Source organism: Crocuta crocuta, unplaced genomic scaffold, assembly GCF_008692635.1.
Source record: "Crocuta crocuta isolate KB4526 unplaced genomic scaffold, BGI_CrCroc_1.0 scaffold165, whole genome shotgun sequence".
Lineage (NCBI taxonomy): Eukaryota > Metazoa > Chordata > Mammalia > Carnivora > Hyaenidae > Crocuta > Crocuta crocuta.
Window position 1 is genome coordinate 2,203,611 of NW_027530502.1, and position 20,805 is coordinate 2,224,415.

General features: G+C 37.2%; 1 protein-coding gene across 1 annotated transcript in view; it reads right to left on the reverse strand.

Moving 5' to 3' along the window:
• Positions 1-20,805, reverse strand: part of SRI (sorcin) — a 41,877-nt gene that overhangs the window by 16,140 nt on the left and 4,932 nt on the right. The window contains exons 3-4 of the mRNA XM_077766839.1: positions 951-1,078; positions 207-290 (exon numbers count right to left, since the gene is read on the reverse strand). Of these exons, the coding sequence (XP_077622965.1) occupies positions 207-290; positions 951-1,078 (212 nt within the window). The remainder of the gene's footprint in view (positions 1-206; positions 291-950; positions 1,079-20,805) is intronic.

Sequence of the window (20,805 nt, forward strand, 5' to 3'; positions counted from 1 at the left end):
GCGCCGCGCGGCTCCGCGCTTCCTGTGCCGGCGTCGCGCCCGAGCCAGGTTCGCGCAAGTGCCTGGGACCTGCGACCCAGCTCACTCCGGTGGCGTTCCTCCCTGCGAGGCGAATGGCACATTCCAACACCAGTACGGTGCCCCGGGGGTTCTTTATTTCTTCCTAACTCGGCTATATTCTGATACTTTTGAACATTTTAACCAACTTTGTTAATCTGGGCCGCCCGGCTGTAAACGGAGTGCAGTTTTGCGGGGAAGGAGCTGGATGTATTAGGACGGCTCTTAGATGCCTGTGAGGGAAGGAGACGTTGAAAAATCAAAATATGAAAACGCCCTTGGAAAACAGGAATAAACTTCAGGAACTGTGTGCATGAGAGCCTTTGGCTAGCGGTTGCACATTTCACTGAACAACACCAGCCTGTTTCCTTGCTAGGGGACACGGTCAACTCCTGGTTAAGCTGGGGGTCATATGGCCCGTGGAGGACAGAGGGCATTGACTGGCAAGGGAACTCCACCCGCGTTCTTAGAAAATGAGTTGTTCGAATTATCTCGATGATTCAGGCGAGACAGTCCCTCTCCTCCAAAATTACTCAGCCCGTTTGTATGCAAGAAAAGTTGAGGGCAAACTAAAAGTGAGCTGGTAAATATTCAGGAAGGTGAGAGGCTAGAACTATTCCCTTAGGCAGATTCAGAAAATGGTTCTCTTCATACACTTTTCTTTTTCACCTCGTTGAACAGTCTGATATGAACAATTCAGGGATGGGATTTTTGTTTGGTTTGGTTTCATGTCACTTCAGTCATAAATGTTTTTCTGAATTTGAACGTTTTAAGAAATGCGCTGATGGGCAACGTTCACATTATTTTTTGTGGAGCTTGCACAGGAAAATTGAGAGTCATCAACATTTAACAAATGTTGGAGCACCTGTTGAGTGTCGTGAGGTGCTACTCACCATGGTGGACAAAGTTCCTCCATTCCAAGTTTCTGGGCTGTGTTCCCACCAGGGTCATTTTTTTCCTCTAATGTATAATCCCTTCCAAGTCCTCTTTTTGGATGCTTGAACTCCAAAGATGAAAAGTCCTAAAATTGAGAACAATTTTAATAGTCCCTGTTGTTGCCTATCAAATAAACTATATATTGCCTGTTTAATGTTTGATTTAGGAAGTAGATTACTGTTTTCAAATACCAAAGCTATTATCCAGGTGGATTAGACATTTTATGAGTCATTGGCCTCTGTGGGGTTTTCTTTTATCTAATTTTTTCCCTTTTGTGAGGTAAGAACAATTAACAGGAGATCTACCCTCTTAACAAATGTTTAAGTGTACAATACAGTATTGTTAACTATACGCACGGTGTTGTACAGCAGGTTTCTGGGACTTTTCATCTTGCATGACTGAAAATCTATCTGTACCCATTGAACATCTCTCCATTTCTCCTTCTTCTAGCCCCTTGAAACCAGCATTCTACTTTGTTTCTATAAGTTTAATTACCTCAGATACCTCATATTAATGACAATAATGAAGTGTTTGTCTTTTTGTGATTGGCTTATTTCACTTAGCATAATGTCCTTGAAATTTATCCATGTTGTAGCATGTGACATGATTTCCTTCTTTGTAACAAGTCTTGATAAAATTCCATTATGTACATATGCCACATTTTTAATTTGTCATTTGTAGATGGACATTTGGGTTGCTTCTGCATCTTGGTTATTGCAAATATTGTTGTGATAAACTTGGCTGTGTAAATAGCTCTTTGAAATCCTCTTCTTTTTTACAAAAAAATTTTTGATGTTTGTTTTTGAGAGAGAGAGAGAACACTAGCATGGGAGGGGAAAAGGAAGAGGGAGACACAGAATCCAAAGCAGGCTCCAGGCCATGAACTGTCAGCATAGAGACCGATGTGGGGCATGAACCCACAAACCATGAGATCATGGCCAAAACTATGAGAAATCGGACACTCAATTGACTGAGGACCCAGGCACTCCCTGGATCATATGGTAGTTTTATTTTAAATTTAAATTTAATTTAATGGAGGAACCTCTATACTGTTTTACATGGTGGATACACCATTTTGCATTCCCACTAACAATATGCAATACTTTCAATTATTCCACATACTTAACAACACTTATTGTCAGGTTGGGTGGGGATTGGTAATAGTGGAGGTATGAGGTGATAGCTCACTAATTTCCCTGATAATTAGTGACATTGAGCACTTTTTCCATATACTTGTTGACCGTTTGTATATTTTCTTTGGAAAAATATTTAATTATTTAGCCTCTTTGAGTTTTTTAAAAAATTTTAAATCCAGTATACTTAAATTAGTTTATATTAGTTATATTAGTTTCAGATGTACAATATAGTGATTCAGCAATTCTACATTTAATGCTCATCATGAGAAGTGTACTCCTAATCCTCTTCACCTCTTTCACCCATCCCCTGCCCATCTCCCAATTTATTCTCTATAGTTAAGAGTCTGTTTTTTGGTTTGTGTCTTATTTGCTCATTTGTTTTGTTTATTAAATTTCACATATAAGGAAATCATATGCTATTTGTCTTTCTCTGACTTATTTCGCTTAGTATAATATTCAACTTGCTCCATTGTTGCAAGTGGCCAGATTTCATTTTCTCTTATGGCTGAGTAATAGTCTATTGTATATATACACCACATCTTCTTTATCCATTCAACCCTCTGTGGATACTTGTGTTGCTTCCATAATTTGCCTATTGTAAATAATGCTGTAATAAACACAGGGGTGCAAATATCTTTTTAAATTAGTGCTTTCATATTCTTTGGGTAAATATCCAGTAGTGGAGTTTCAGCTCATAAGGTAGCTCTATTTTGAATCTTTTGAGCGACCTCCATACTATCTTCCAGAGTGTCTGCACCAGTTTGCATTCCCACCAACAGTGTACCAGGGCTCCTTTTTCTCCACATCCTCACCAACACCTGTTGTTTCTTGTGTTTTCGATTTTAGCCATTCTGACAGGTGTGAGGTAATATCTCATTGTGGTTTTGATTTGCATTTCCCTGATGATCATTGATGTTGAGCATCTTTTCATGTTTCTGTTGGCTTCTTTAGCCAATTATAAAATTGGGTTATTATTATTATTATTTTTTTTGCTACTGAGTTGTAGAAGTTCCTTACATATTTTGAAGACTAACTCCTTATCAGGTATATGACTTGCACATTTTTTTATCCTGTTCCATGGTTTGCCTTTCCATTCTGTTGTTTCCTTTGTTGTGCAGAAGATTTTTAGTATGATGTAGTCCTACTTGTTTATTTATGTTTTTGCTGCCTATGCTTTTGTTGTCATAGCTATGAAATCATTCCCTTCTGGCTGTAACTCTGGGAGAATAACACCTTAGCAAATGCTTTGCTGGTTTTAAGATGGAGCTGTGGTATTGACTCCAGTGTCATGAAGTTTTTCTCCTATGTTTTCTTCTAGGAGTTATATAGTTTTCGGTCTTATATTAAGTCTTTAGCCCATTTTGAGCTGATTTTTGTGTATAGTGTAAGGTAAGAGTCCAATTTATTCTTTTGCGTATGGATATCTGGCTTTCCCAACACCATTTGTGGAGGAGACCATCCTTCCTCAATTATGTATTTTTGACATTCTTGCAGAAGATCACTTAATTGAATATACGTGGATTTATTTTGGGGCTCTGTATTTTGTTACTTGACCTCAGCTTTGAAGTCCATTTCTGTAGAAGTAACCAACTATAAAGAACAGATGGAGAGGGCTGAACTCAAAGTTGAGTGTAAGCTCTTTCATGACTCAAGTTTGAAAGACCATATAGCATATAAAATATTTGTGAGTGTATAGAATGAACTTTACAGGTAAGTGACTATACTAATTGTCTTTTCAGTTGTCTTCAGACATCTTCCCACTACTCCACTGCTAAAGAATTAAATTTAATGGAGTGCAGCAAATGATATTCTTACAATTATTGATAACAAAAAATTTAAAAAAAAAACAATTATTGATAACAAATCATTATGTTGCTGCTGTTTTAGTTTATGAAAAAAATTGTGGCAACTCATAATAACCACTGGTACATATAGTACTTAACATGTGACAGACCCTCTTCTAAACACTTTACATATTCACTTAATTCTTGTAGAATCCCATGAGGTAAATGGTATTATCATCCTCATTATACAGTTGAGGAAACAGAGGAGATGAGAGAATTTTCCCAGCTGGGATGAACACAGAGCTGAGCTCAGCTTCCAGGCCACCTGTCCCTGGAGTTTGTGATCTACACTAGGGGACAGCAAACTTTGTAAAGGGACAGATAGTAAATATAATAGTCTTTGTGGGCCATATAGTCTCTGTAGCAACTACTCAATTCTGTGATTGTAGCATGCATGCATATGTAGACAATGCACAAATAAATGGTTGTGGCTGTTTCAAAGCCATTTTATTTACAAACACTGAAATTTGAATTTCATATAATTTTCATATATCATGAAACATTATTCTTCATATTATTTTTTCAACTATTAAAGTATGTATATTATCATTCTTATCTCCTGTATACAAAAAGAGGCAGTGGGCCGAATTTGGCCCTTGGGTACTAGTTTGCCAACCACTGCTGAAAGCCTCTCTAAGATTCTGGCTATGACTCTGGAAGAATAGCACCTTAGCAAATGCTTTGCTGGTTTTAAGATAGAGCTGTAGGTAGCAGTAGGTGACACACACTGAGAAACGATGACCTCCTGGGATAGGATCCAATGTATACAATGACTTCTTTAACGTCTTCCCTGTAGTCCAGTAAGATGAGCTTTGGAATACTGTGAACTCCGGACTGTTCAATCTCCTGTGTAGTAGGAGCTAGAGGGCATGTTCAGTGACAAAACTGGATGCAAAGCCAGCTTTTGAATGTTTATCCATGTATAATGGATTACTTTCTTCATAGACTGAGTATTGTTGAACCCCCCAAAATCAGGAAAATGTACTCAATAGGAATTCTACAAAAATAGAAATGAATACAATTTATTTTTATGGTTTTGACATTCATTCCAAAGGTAATGATGAAGTTGAAGGGAGAAATAAGCAACTTTTCTAAGTTCTTGGTATGTGCCAAGTGCCAAGATACTTTCTTATGGTACTGCTATTCAAGAATCTCACCTTCAAAAGGAAATGCAGTTACCTACATTTAATAGTGAAGAAATTGAGGCATAAGTAACTTTTCCAAGACTATTACCATGTCTTTGACCTCTGATCTACCTAACTCAAAAGCGTGGACATTTTAAAATATGAAAAACTACAAAGATATTAAATCAAACTCACACTTTTTCCCCTCATTGTATTGCTTCCTGAGGAAATAGGGCATAAGAGGGGCTGCAGAAAACAAATTTTTAGAGGTAGAAAAACCCTCCAAAGTCATAAGAGTCACCACACAAATTTGTGAGACCACACAAATCATCAAAGAGCAATGCCTACTTATTTCCACCACACAAATTTGTGAGACCACACAAATCATCAAAGAGCAATGCCTACTTATTTCCTCCATTTCTAAATATAACCTAGAGAAAGTGAGTCCACTCGTGTGTCTACTTTGATTTCTACTGAACCCAGTAGAAACCTCAGTGGAATAAGAATTCATTCTTATCCTTATACCTTCAAATCACAGAGTCCTAGGTATGGGTGTTGCAATCCCCAAGCCATTTAAAGAAACTCAGGAAAAGAATACCCAAGCTATACAGTGGGAGAGGGATTCCTAACTGCTAAGGATAGTGTGGGAAACTAAAATACTGTTATTTGTCTTAATTTGCTAAGATCTAGAAAAAGACTGCTGGAATTAAGCAGCCCTACCACAATGGTTGAGCGGTGTGGCAGCAATATGGGTTAGGGCAAGAGCTATCTGAAGTTTATAGATAGACTATGGATCATAGTCATTTTGACAAGTCATTGCAATCATAGATAACCTTTGCCATCATCTCCAACCATGTTCTTTTATGAAAAAAAGATGAGCAGGGTGAGAGAAAATGGCAGTAGGTAAATAACTGGCTCAAGATCTTGAAGGGCTGTCCTAGCCTGATATAAATATTTCACTCTTTCCAATTAAAGTTGTGACATTATCTGAAAATGTCTCTCGGTGNATACAGGGGCCCCTGTATTTCTTTTTCTTGACTGATTCCTTTAGCTAGGACTTCTAGTACTATGCTAATTCAATAGGAGTGGTGAGGCTAAGCACCCTTGTCTTTTTCCTGTATGCCTTTTTTTAACCATAATTTTTTAAAAAATGAGCATGCGACCTAATTCTGGCAGTAAGATAGAAAGGGAAGTCATTTGGGGGGATTCTAAAAAATGTTTGTTTCCTTTTAGAAATGATTGTCTGGAATTATTATATCTTTTTTTAGTGTTATTCTGAAAATAAATCTACCAATAGACTCTGAGGGCTAAGGAAACCACTGATTATTGCATCTATAAAGTTGCCTTACTCCGTCAGTTGATGATCCCATGGTTTCTAAGATTGAGCCCCCTGTTGGACTCTGTACTGACAGCACAGAGCCTGCTTGGGATTATCTCTCTCCCTCTCTCCCTGCCTCTCCCTCACTTATATGCACTCTCTCTCCCCCTCTCTCAAAATAAATAAATAAACATTAAAAAAATAAAGGTGCCTTACTTCTGAGTCAGTATTTAATGTTGTAGCACAGAAACATCTTCCCTAAAAAACAAAATATTTCTAAAGCATAATTTTATTTTTGAGGTTTTAGCAAGTTATCTTAAGTATATATCTATTAAAAAAAACTATATTAGTCCTAGGAATTAGTCTATCAATTAGAATTATTTTTAAAATATAGAGAAGATTTTCTTTTTATAAAGTCAGGGTTATTTAGGTATACTTTACAAACAATTATTCCACTTTTTAATTATGTAGTTTTTATTTTGACAAATGTATACTTCTTTATAGATTAGTCTTTATGCCCATTTACTATGTTAAAAAATATTATGAGGACATTGTCCTGAAGAAAATTTTTCTAAAAACTGAGTAAACTCTGTCTTTTTATATTTGTAGCTCCAAATTAACTTTACAGGAGCTGTGAAGCAATCTGTAGAGACAGAAATAGGAGTCTAACTTAGGTCAGTATCTTGAGTGCCCCCAAATGCTCCTTACACAGCCATATTATTTTGCCTGTCATTTTGATTTATAGTAACACAGGATTTTCCTGGTTTTTGAGCTGAAAGTTCTTAGTTCTTATTTATTTATTTTTTGTTGTTTATTTATTTTATTTAATGTTTACTTATTTTGAGAGATAGAAAGAGAGAGCATGAGCAGGGAAGGGGCAGAGAGAGAGGGAGACACAGAATCTGAAGCAGGCTCCAGGCTCCAAGCTCTCAGCACAGAGTCCCACACAGGGCCTGAACCCATGAGCTGAGAGATCATGACCTGAGCTGAAGTCAGATGCTCAACCAACTGAGCCACCCAGGCGCTCCTGGAAGTTCTTAGTTATGAGAGACTCTCCAGTCCTGAACACACCATGATAGTTGGTCCCTGTAGCAAGGTTTCTCAGCCTTGGAACTGGTGACATGGTGGTGCACATAATTGGTTGTTTCGGGGGACTGTCCTGTGCTTTGTAAGATGTTTGCAGCATCTGTGGCCTCTACCCATGAGATACCAGTTTAGACTTCCCACCATCGGTTGTCACAATCAAAAATGTCTCCAGACATTGCCAGGTGTACCTGTGGGCAAAACCACCCAGGATAGGAACCACTGACCTAGGTGCAAATGCCCTGGCAACTTACAAACTGGAAACTCAAACATCTTATTCTTTGTTGCTATTGTAAAACAAAAATAAGCCGATTCTGCTCTTTTTATGTAGGGCTTAAAACTCTGAGGAAGTGCTTCTAGATTTTTCTCTTTTGGGAGATTCTCCACCCATCCACCAAAACACACATTTTTAAAATTGTTTTCATTTTATTTTTATAAATTTTAAACATTTATTTATTTTTGAGAGACAGAGAGAGAGCACGAGCAGAGGAGGGTCAGAGACAGAAGAAGACAGAGAGAGAGAGGAGGCACAGAACCCAAGCAGGCTCCCGGCTCTGAGCTGTCAGCACATAGCCTGACGAGGGGCTGGAACCCATGAGCCATCAGATCATGACCTGACCTGAAGTCAGATACTTAACCAACCAAGCCACCCAGGTACTTTACAAACACACACTTTTTAAACATTGCAAATGACTTGAGCAAGTATTCTAGGTGCTGCCAGTGTGGACTGTGTCCATCTGATTGTCTGGACTCAAAGATCTTGTTTTGTTTGTTTCTTTATTTCTAATTCATCTATGCTTGCGTAATCATACATATAATCATATTTGTACACATACTTATAGGATTGAATGTTCATCATGTATTTTAATGGAATGGTATTTTGCACACTTTTCTGCCTTTTACCTTTCTCAATTAACAATACTACCTGGAAAGATAACCAAGAATATTCCATGGTATGGATATATTTATTTTATGCATCATTACTTTATTAACTTTCTTTGCCTTAACATGCAATATGGTGATAAACATCTATGTACATATATCCTTACTTTCTAATGCTCTTCTTTCTACAGGAGAGTCTCAGAAATGGGATAGCTGGATCAAAAAACATTTCAAATTTTAATAGATTTGCCAGACAGGTTTCTAGAAAAGCTGAAGTGGTTCACATTTCTACTCATATTGTTTGGAGAAAAAAAGCCCCACAAAACCAAAAACCTCTTTCCATAGATCCCTGATAGAAATGTGCTATTGTTCTGTTTACTTTTTGCAAATCTGATGGGAGTAAATTGAGGTTCTGTCTATAGTTTGCATTGTATTTCCCTGACCAGTAGAGTTTAAACATCGTTCAATGTTTGTAGGCTGCTTTCATTTGTTCCTTTGTGAAAATTTCACCTCTACCCTTTGACATTTTTCCCGTTGGAAATTTTATTTTTACAGGCTGTAAGAACTCATGCATATCTCTGTATGTATGTATATTATATCCAGTGTATATTATATCCATATCTACACACACACACACACACACACACGACTGCCCACTGTATGATTTTTAACTTTAATCTTTCCTGCTAGTAATTGCCCATCCTGCCCTTGTTTTACTTAGTTTATGTTTTTATGCTTTTTGCCCCTCCCTTCATTTTCAGCTTCTCTTTACCGCTTTCCCATTCTTCTTGTAAACAGCCTGCAGCCAGGTTTAGTTTCATTTGAATCTGGCCAAGTGTCAGATAGTGATAGTATTTGTAGGAGAATTATGTCTTGACTAATATTCTTGATATTCCTTCCATAGTTCTTTATTAGTTATTTTTACTTGGGTGTTACTGTTTCTTTTCCCCTGATTAATTTGTAAATGCCACTCTACTTTTTAATTTTCAGCACTTATGATTAGGTATCAATTTCTTCTCTTTTATTTGAAACATAATAACCAATATTTCTCCCACCAGAATACTCACTTTCCTCACTCTTCCCCCCAATAAGATGAGATCTTTAGAATAATTTGTCATCCTTGCTCTGCACCCAGCCTCCCCTGGTCCCATTTGTAATGCTTGTTTTTCTTTCGTATCCCAACCACCTGCTACTAGGGATTGCTGAGCACCTTTACTGCTTTCCATTAATGACTGTGGTTAGAATATCTCTGGCACTGTGTCTCTTATTTTTCAGTGCTCTGTTTTTAAAATTTACTTTCCATGTCCTCATTTCTCATTATTAATTTAAATTGAACTACTTAAAGACAGTTACTTTGAAGATTTATTTGACAGTACTGTTTTCCTCTCTTCTCCATATGCTCTTATCTTGAGTACGCTGTTCACATTCATTTGTTGTTGGAAATCTTTCCTTATCAGATGCATTTTCTAAATTTTTGCATATCCACAAATCTATGGTCATCATGAGATAGTTGGAATACAGCTCTTTTTTCTCACTGACCTGTGAATGCCCTTCTGTCTGCATTTTAAAATTGATTTTAAATCAATCAAACTAAAAATTTTAGTTTTTAAATTCCAGTGTATATAATGAACATTTTTATTTGAATTTCAGGTATACAGTATAGTGATTCAGCAGTTGGTACATTACTCAGTGCTCATCACGATGAGTGTACTCTTAATCCCCATCACCTAGCACCTATTTTACCCATCTCCCATCCACCTCTCCTCTGGTAACCATCAATTTGTTCTCTATAGCTAAGAGTCTGTTTTTTGGCTTATTTCTCTTTTGCTTTTTCTGTGTTTATTTGTTTTGTTTCTTAAATTTCACATGGGTGAAATTATATGGTGTTTGTCTTTCTCTGGGTGACTTATTTCATTTAGCATTATACTCTCTAGGTCCAACTGTTGCAAATGGCAATATGTCATACTTTTTTAAGCCTGCCATGATATAGATATATAGTATATATAGATATAGATATTGTATATATCTTCTTTATATATTAGTATCACATCATCTTTATCCCTTCATCAATCAGTGGACACTTGGACTGCTTCCATATCTTAGCTATTGTAAATAATGCTGCAGTAAACATAGGGGTTACAAATATCCTTCTGAATTAGGGTATTTGTATTTGGGTAAATACCCAATAGTAGAATTACTGGATCATGTGGTAGTTCTATTTTTAACTTTTTGAAGAACCTCCATACTGTTTTCCACAGTGGCTGCACCAGTTTGCATTCCCACCAATAGTGCATAAGGGTTCCTTTTGCTCCATATCCTCGCCAACACCTGTTATTTGTGTTTTTTATTTTAGCCATTCTGACAGGTGTGTGGTGATATCTCCTGGTAGTTTTGATTTGCATTTCCCCGGTGATAAGTGATGATTAGCATCTTTTCATGTGTGTTTTGGCCATCTGTATGTTTCTACAGAGAAATGTCTGTTCGTGTCTTCTGTTCCTTTTTTAATTGGATTATTTATTTTTGTGGTGTTGAGTTTTCTATGTTCTTTATATATTGTGATACTAACCCTTTATCTGATACATTATTTGAAAATATCTTCTCCCATTCTGTGGGTTGACTTTTAGCTTTGTTGATTGTTTCCTTGGCTATGCAGAAGCTTTTTATGATTGCTCCTAATCTTAGGGGAAAGCTCTCCATTTTTCACCATTGAGTATGATATTTACCATGGGTTTTTCATATAAGATCTTTCTTCTGTTGAGATATGTTTCCTCGAAACCTACTTTGATGAGGGTTTTTATCATGAATGGATGTGGTCCTTTGTCAAATGCTTTTACTGCGTCTTTTAAAATGGCCATATGGTTCTTATCATTTCATTTATTAATGTGGCATATCATATTGATTGATTTGCAAATATTGAACTACCCTTGCATCCTGGGAATAGATCCCACTTAATCGTGGTGAGTGATGTTTTTAATGTATTGTTGGATTTGAGTATGCTAATAGTTTGTTGAGGACTTTTGCATCTATGTTCATCAGAGATATTGGCATCAGGGTTCTTTTGTTTCTGTAGTGTCTTTATGTGGTTTTGATATCAGAGTAATGCTGGCCTTATAAAATGAATTTGGAAGCTTTCCTTCCTCTTCTATTTTTTGAAGTAGTTTGAGAAGAATAGGCATTAACTTTAAATGTTTGATAGAATTTATCTGTGAAGCCTAGGACTTTTGTTCACTGGGAGGGTTTTTTTTTTTTTTTTTTTTTAACCGATTTGATTTCCTTGCTGGTAATCAGTCTGTTCAAATTTTCTATTTCTTCCTGATTCAGAGGGTTATATGTTTCTAGGAATCTATTTCTTCCTTCCTTCTACTGGTTTGGGGTTTTGTTTGTTCTTTTTCTAACTCCTTTAGGTGTTAGGATTGTTGTTTGTTTGAGTTTTTTTGCTTCTTGAGGTAGGCCTGTATTGTTATAAACTTCCTCTTAGAGCAGCTTTTGTTCTATCCTCAAGATTTTGGACCATTGTGTTTTCATTTTCATTTGTCTCCATGTATTTTTGTTTCCCTCTTTGATTTCTTGGTTTACCCATTCACTGTTCAGTAGCATGTTATTTTACCTGCATGCATTTGCAGTCTTTCCAATCTTTTTTTCTTGTGGTTGACTTCTAGTTTTATAGCATTGTGGTCAGAAAAGATTATGGGTATTACTTCAGTCTTTTTGAATTTGCTGAGACTTGTTTTGTGGCCCAGTACGTGATCTAATCTGGAGAGTCCCGTGTGCCCTTGAAAAGAATGTGTATTCCACTGTTTTAGAATGTAATGTTCTGAATATATCTGTTAGATCCATCTGGTCTCATGTGTCGTTCTAAGCCACTGTTTTCCTTGTTGATTTTCTGTTTGGATAGTCTGTTCATTGAGTAGGTGGGGTATTAAAGTCCTCTACTATTATTGTATTACTTGTATTACTGTTGACTGCTTCCTTAATGTTTGCTGTTAGCTGCTTTATGTATTTGGGTGTTTTCATATTTGGTGCATAAATATTTACAATTGTTATATCTTGTTGGATTTTCCCTTTATGATTATATAGTGTCCTTCTTTGTTTTTGAGTCTGTTTTGTCCCATATAAGTATTGCTACCCCAGCTTTCTTTTCACTTCCATTTGCCTGATAAATGCTTTTCCTTCCCTTCACTTTCAATCTTCATGTATCTTCTGGTTTGAAATGAGTCTCTTATAGGCAGCATTTGGATGGGTCTTTGTTTTTTATCCATTCTGACATCCTGTGTCTTTTGATTCAAGCATTTACTTCATTTATAATAAAAGTAATTATTGATGGATATGTACTTATTGCCATTTTGTTACTTGTTATATGGTTGTTTTGTAGTTCTTCTGTGTTGCTTTCTTCTCTTGCTCTCTTCTCATGGTTTGCTGGCTTTCTTTAGTGATATACTTGGAATTCTTTTTCTTTATTTTTTCACATATCTATTACTAGTTTTTGATTTGTCATTACCATTAGGCTTATATATAACGTCTTATGCATATAGCAGTCTATATTAAGTTGAAAGTTGCTTAAGTTTGAACCCATTCTAAAAGCACTGAAGTTTTACTCCTCTCTTCCACACATTTTAGATATATGGTGTCATACTTTACATCCTTTTATTTTGTGAATTTCTTGTAACAGTTTTCATAGATAATGTTTATTTTTAATGCTTTTGTGCTTCCTACTTTTCTTACTCCTGCTTATGTTCTTTCCTTTCCAATCAATGTTTCTTTAAGGGTGGCTTAGTAGCAGTGAATTCCTTTAACTTTTGTTTTTCTAAGAAATTCTTTATTTCTCTCAGGACTGTTCTGAATAATAGTCCTGCTGGGTAGAATATTCTTGGCTGTAGATTTTTACCTATCAGTACTTTGAATTATCATGCCATTCCCTTCTAACCTGCAAAATTTCTGCTGAAAAATCAGTTAATAGCTTTATGGGGTTTCCTTTGTAGATAACTGTTTTCTCTTTCTGCTTTAAAAAAAATCTCTGTCACTGCTTGTTGCCATTTTAATTACTATATGTCTTGGTGTGGACCTTCTTGTGCCTCTTAGATCTGGATTTCTGTTTCCTTTCCCAGATTCAGAAAATTTTCAGTTATTATATCTTCAAATACATTTTCTACTCCCTTTTCTCTCTTGTCTCTCTCTGGAACTCCTATAATGTAAATGTTATTATGCTTGGTGGTATCGCTGAATTCTCTTAGTTTATTCTCCTTTTTTATTTTTCTTTTTCCTTTCTTCTGTTCAGCTTGATTTTTTTCCATTATTCTGTCCTCCAGTTCAGTCATTTGTTCTTCTCTTTCTTCTGGTCTACTATTTATTCCCTCTAGTGTATTTTTGATTTCAGTTATTGAGTTCTTCGTCTCTGATTGGTTCTTATTTATGTTTTCTGTTTCTTTGTTGAGAATCTTGCTGAGATCCTCCACTCATTTCTCAAGTCTAATGAGTATCTTTACGACCATTACTTTAAATTATTTATCAGGCATATTACTTATCTGTGTTTCATTTAGCTCTTGTACTGTGATTTTGTCCTCTTCTTTCATTTGGGACACATTCCTGTGCTTCCTCATTTTGTCTAACTCTCTGTGTCTGTTTCTAAGTGTTAGAAAAAGCAGCTCCATCTCCTGCTCTTGAAAGTAGTGGCCTTATGAAGAAGAGGTCCTTTTGTACCATATCCCCTGATCACTAGTTCATGGTGCTTCTCCCAGGTGTGTTGTGTGCACCCTGCTTTTTTGGCTGAAGGTTTTGGTCCTCATTTTGTTAATAGGCCAGACTGGGGCCGTGTTGGGCTTGAGTTGGGTCAGACTAGGAGTTTTTCTGAGCTGCAGTAGCACTGAACTGCAGGGTGTTCTCCTTGTGTTGTCCGCTAAGAAGCTTTCCTTGGTGAGCAGGGCCTGTCTGCCCCCAGGTATCTCCCCCCATCCCACTGCTGTGGCTGTGGTCAAACTGATGGTGTGGTTATCTTTCCCTTTCCCTGGGGCAGGAGTCATTTTTGAGTGGTGCTGTCAGCTGTTGGGGCTGCTTGCAAACTACCATGCTTGAGGTGCCCACTTTGGATGAAATTCTGCAGAGGACAGGTTGGAGGTGGTGGGTCTGCGGGAGAGTAAGGGAACAGGGCTTGGGGTGTTAGCAAGGTTTGTACAAGTCTGCTGTAGGAATGGACCTGGAGCTGCTTTGGAAAACTCCTGTTGAAGACAGGTTGGATTAGGTATATGCAGAAGAATGTGGGGCTGGGGGCACATTGTTAGCAAGCTAGGTGCAGAGTGCTGCACTATTTCCTGCAGGAGTTCCTGTGCCTAGGGAAGGGGGTAGAGGAGGCAGATGGTGCTCACCAGCTTTTTTTTTTTCCCCTTGGAGAAGCTTCCTAAAGATCTCAGCTCCATTAGCACATGCTCTGAGATTAGTAAACAAATCTCCCTCTTGTGTACTCCAGTCATTTTTCAAACAGCTCCTTCTATACTGTATGTCAGAGGGGCTGTTTCTTGTGCTGTCTCTTTAAGGCAGAGGGCCCAGCTTTCTGTCTTCCTCCAGGTTCTCCCAGAACCAAGCCAGCTGGTTTTTCAAGTCCCGATGTTAAAACCCCATTGGTTATAAGAATTTGCAAAGTTAAGACCCTCTGGTTTTTAAAGCCAAATGTTATGAGTATTCCTCTTCCATGTATGGGTCCCCGGTGCCAGGGGTGCCTGGTATGAGGTCTGCTCCTCTCCCTTCTCTGTGCCTGTCCTGTCCTTTGCTCCCATGGATAGTCTTGCTGGTCACCTTGGTTCCCCACTGTGTCCCTGCCCTTTATACCTGCTGTGATGTGGCCTCGTCTCTACATTTAGCTGTGGAGAGTCTGTTCTGCCCATCTTCAGGCCATTTTCTGGGTTATTTATGCTGATGCTTGTGTTATCTAGGTGTATTCATGGGACAAGGTGAGCATAAGGTCCTCCTGGAAACCTTCCCTTTTGTCTTTCAATGTTGCAGATGAGACATTCATTGCCAGTCTCATAAGGCAATTTCTAGAATGTACCACCAGCTGTGTGTGTGTGTGTGTGTGTGTGTGTGTGTGTGTGTGTGAGAATCAGTCCTTCCATGAAGTTTTTTAGGTCTTTCTTCAGCTCTGGGAAAAATTCTTCTATTATTTCTTTAATTATAACCTGTTTCCTCTGTATCTTCTTTTACTTCTGAACATTTGCTTGCATATTAGATCTCTTAGGTTTATCCTCTAATTCTGTAATTGTTCCCCCTGCTCCACACACAGTTTTTTTTTTCTTTGTTTCCCTCTTGAACTTAATCTCTTTGGTCTTTTTATTGGTTTGTTTGTTTGTTTGTTTCTTTACTTACTTACTTATTTAATGTCTTGCAATGTGGTTTGAAAGGTTTCTCTTGACTTTCCAGGCCACTATGTGGCATCTCTGAGTCTCTCTTATTCTGTACAGCTTTCAGTACAGGCTCCCAGGAGCACCAGGATATGTCCTCTGAGTAAAACCCAGCTCCAGTACTCACTCAGTCTCCCAAGATAAGAAGGCTAAAGAATGTTATTTTTATATGGGAAAAAAATCCAACAGATTATCAAGAATGCATTACAGTCATTAACATTTATGCAGGAGCAGCGTTGTGTCAGACTTTTTAAAACAAAATTGATGGAAGTACAAGAAGAAATGGCCAATTCAGCCTGCTGAGAGTTTTTAACACATCTCTTTGATCAAGTAGCTCATCCGTCTTGATCAAACATCAAGTAGGCAAAGATAAGAACAGAAAAGACTAGAATAATTAACAAAGCACAATGTAATATACATATACAACTGTGCACCCAACAAAAAGGGAATGGATGTTCTTTTCAACATAGAATATCTTCAGAAATTGACCAAAGAGAAAGGTGTCCACAAATGCCCCCCCAGACCCCAAACATATATACATACCATGTTCACTGGCCTGAACAGAATTAAAAAAGAATCAACAACAAAAAGATATTTTTATAAGTTCTATGCATAGCTGTAAATGTAAAGACATGCATTTAAATAAGTTTTTGGTTAAACGTAGCATATAAAAATCAAACTATAAAAATTTGAAACTAGGCTAAAAAAGCAGTATGCTGTTGGGCACCTGAATTAGTGTCCAGTGAGAAATTTATACCTTTAAATACTTGTGATTAGAAAAGGAAGATTGAATATAATTGAACAAAGAAACTGGGATAAAGAACAACATAATAATCCCCCAAAAAGTAGAATGAAGGAATATGAGAAATAAATATTAAAGAAAGATAAAACAAACCAAAAAATCAATTTGAGTTCATTAATAAAATTAAAAGCTAGTTCTTCATGCAATCTAATAATGTAGAAAAATTTTTGTATGATTTCTCAAGGAGAAGAGAGGAGGAACAGGAGCAAGAGAAAAAAGAGGACACAGGAAATTTAAAATTACAGTTTAACACAACTTAGTCTGTGGTTATTTTGCATAATTGTTCTCACTATATACTTCCCTATATCACTGATCTTTGTCATTTAAATTTTCAGTTCTTTCTGGTAAAGGTAGAGTATATCCACCTCCATTTCTGAGACAGGGCTGGTAGAAAATTTGAATAGAGGAATTATCATAAAAGAAAAATGGATATTGCAAAGTTTTGCCACTACCAAATGGCATGTGATACTGTAAGGCCACAAGTCTAAACGTCTAAACCAAACTGACTCCATGACAGGCTTTAAGTTTCCCCTCTAAACTAGAAGGCCTGAGTTTCAGCTTTCCCGAAATTATCAGGCAGTTACACATTGCCCAAGGCAGGAGAAACCACCCTTGCAACACCCAATCAGGAAAGGCCGGCGACCACCCTCCACATTACTAAGGGAGAGGCCTGGAGATAGAAACTATAGATACGACCCTGTTACCTAATGTTAAAGTTAACCTGTTAGTCGCCGAACAAGACCCTAGGCTCGCTCTGTGATTGGTTGAATTTAAAGGTACTCTAAATGTTGTAATTGGATCCCGCCAAAAGTAACGAATACTCTAGACAATGTGTATGGTCAAACCCGCTGTCAGTGATGTTGAATAATTATGATTGGATCACTGTTCCCATGTCACAACTTCTGTAACTCCCCCGTCTCAAACCCCATAAAAACCCTACTCTGCCCTTGTTCGGGGCTCTCAGCACGGACCCATACACTGGTGAAGTCTGTGAGCCCGAGCTTAAGCCCGTAATAAAGCCCTTTGCCTTTGCATGCGTGACTCGGTCTCCCTGGTGGTCTCTGGTCGGTGAGGATACTGCGATCTGGGTATAACAATACTAAATCTTAAAATACCAGATTATTCTTATCTTATACAAACTACTACAGAACATGGAAAGAGATGAGACACTATCTAATTCATTTTTAAAAAGGTAATGTGACATTGGTAATAATACAATACTAGAACAGAAAAAGAAATCATTTACTAAGCTTAATTGAACATCCATGTAGAAGTCATAAATTAAACAGGAGCCAAAGTTGTATTTAGGAATGAAAAGTACACATTAAAAGACAATGTGGTTAGGAGCTGAAAGTTAATAACAGTATTTTTTTTTTTAACAGTAAATACTGTAGCAGTGCTAAGACAGGGAAAATCAAAGTATTCTTTTGTTCATAGCTTTTTTTCCCCATCATTAGGGACATTTTTTGTCCCTCCTCATCTATGGACTACCCCAAACCCAGCTGAACACTTTTTTTGTGATGTCACCTTAAGACTAATTAGGGACACCTAGGTGGCTCAGTTGGTTGAGTGTCAGACTGCAGCTCAGGTCATGATCTCACAGGTTTGTGGGTTTGGAGCCCTGCATCAGTCTTACTGCCATCAACACAAAGCCCACCTCAGATCTTCTGCCGAACTCCCCCTTGTCTGCCCCTCCTCCACTCGCTCTCTTTCAAAAACAAACATTAAAAAAAAGGAGAGACTAGTGTAAATCTCTTTTTGTAATTCAGCTTATCAGGTATACATGAATCCTCAAAAAAAAAAAAAACTTTGTAAAACTTTAAATGCCATCGGTGGGGATCATTTGCCTTTATACCTTTTAGAGTGTCTTGCAAAAAATAAACTTTCAGTAATTATGAGGATTGTTTGTCATGCATGGAATGTGCTACTTTAAATTTCTTCCAGACAAAATTCTAAAATAAGTGGACTCTTGTGAACATGATGCATGTTATCTTAGCTACTTGAATTTGCAGAATACTTTACAATATGTCAGCATTTTATGTATAGTTTCCTATTTAATATTGTTAAATTTGGGAGTCGTGTTGGAATCCCCATTTTACAGATGATTAAACTGAGGCTAATTAAGTTGGGTAACTTGCCCTGGTCTTACTAATAAATGGAAAAACTAGCCTTGAGGTTAGGTCTTCTCAAACCAAGTATCTTGTTTTCTAATATGTTATATAGCCAACTAAACTTCTTTACATACGAATTCAATTTTAAAATATGAAAGTGATTAAATTCTGTTAAAGTGGTAACCAGAATGCACATCATAGTGACAGGTTTTAAAAGCCAGAATGTGGTTTAGTAAAGGGAAAATGTAGAAAAATTAGAAAAATTAATGGATGTTCCACAATTATATCAGGCCTGATGTCTTTCTCTCACATGAAAACATAGTTTAGTAGGATAGATTGCTAAAAGTTGTGTTTTTCTTTTTGATGAGTCGAAAATTGTAATGAAAAGGTAGAAATCTACAGAACACAACTATAAAAATATATAATAAGTAGGAAAACACTAGTTATGAAAAAAGAGTGAGGATTATTGATTTATTTGAAGAAGAAATTGGGACTTTAAACTTGAGAAATTAAAAATGGCAGCAAACTGAAGTGGAACAAGCTGGTCTTATTTATTTATTTGTTTATTTATTTTAATTTACATTCAACTTAGCCCATAGTGCAACAGTGATTTCAGGAGTAGATTCTAGTGATTCATTCCCTACGTATAACACCCAGTGTTCATCCCAACAAGTGTCTTCATTAATATCTTTTAACCATTTAGCCCATCCCCCCACCCAAAACTCCCCCAGCAACTCTCACTTTGTTCTCTGTATTTAAGAGTCTCTTATGTTTTGTCCCCCTCCCTGTTTTTATATTATTTTTGCTTCTCTTCCCTTATGTTCGTCTGTTTTGTATCATAAATTCCATGTATGAGTGAAGTCATATTTGTCTTTCTTTGACTAATTTTGCTTAGCATTATACACTCTGCTTCCATCCACATTATTGCAAATAGCAAGATTTCATTCTTTTTGATTGCAGAGTAATATTCCAGTGAGTGTGTGTGTGTGTGTGTGTGTGTGTGTGTGTGTACCACATCTTCTTTATTCATTCATCAATCAGTAGACATTTGGGCTCTTTCCATACTTTGGCTATTGTTGATAATCCTGCTATAAACATTGGGGTGCACGTGCCCCTTTGAAATAGCACACCTGTATCCTTTGGATAAATACCTAGTAGTGCAATTGCTGGGTCATAGGGTAGTTCTATTTTTAATTTTTTGAGGAGCCTCAATTCTGTTTTCCAGAGTGGCTGTACCAGTTTGCATTCCCACCAGCAGTGCAAAGAGATCTTCTTTCTCCACATCCTCGCCAACATCTGTTGTTGCCTGAGTTGTTAATTTTAGCCATTCTGACAAGTCTGAGGTGGTATCTCATTGTGGTTTTGATTTGTATTTCCCTGATGATGAGTGATGTTGAGCATTTTTTCATATGTCTGTTAACTATCTCAATGTCTTTTTTGGAAAAGTGTCTATTCATTAAGGAGCGATCTAGTGTTGTGCAGCACAAAGAATAGAAACGCGATTTCACCAACTTGTACTTTCTATTGTCCTATGTTTATATGATTTTCATTTTTCTAGTCTAGCAGAAATATGTTGTTGGTGGTGGTGGTTGAATCTTTGTAGATCTAATGCTACGTTTCACCGATGGGTCAGTGCTATACTGCTAGTATCCACGAGATGTCACTGTAACATTATATTTATTTTTTGAACGAGCCTTGCATTTTTCATTCTTCCTAATTTTCCATTAAGTAAGCTTAACTTCTCAGAGGGTGTCCCTCTGGAGGCTGCTGGTTGCTCTGAAGGAGACTGCCAAAGCTGGAATCAGAAGTTTTGGAAAAAGCCGAGGGCTGGACCAATAAAGTTGCTGATGGCCAATGCTGGCTTAATTGAAAAATTGGAAGGAATGCTTTTCTCTTCTCCCCCGACTTTTCACCTTGCTTTTGTGTCGCTAGTAACAGGAAGTCAGCAGGCAAGAATGTCTGGGAAATGTCATTCGTGGAGTCTCAGCCCAGAACAGAGTAGGAAAGAGTGGCCTTGGAGCTGAGAGATAGTAAATAAATTAACAGCATGAATAAATCTAACAACAAGACCACATAAATAGAAGGGGATAGTGGTTGGAGTTACAACATTTTTGGTACTTGTAT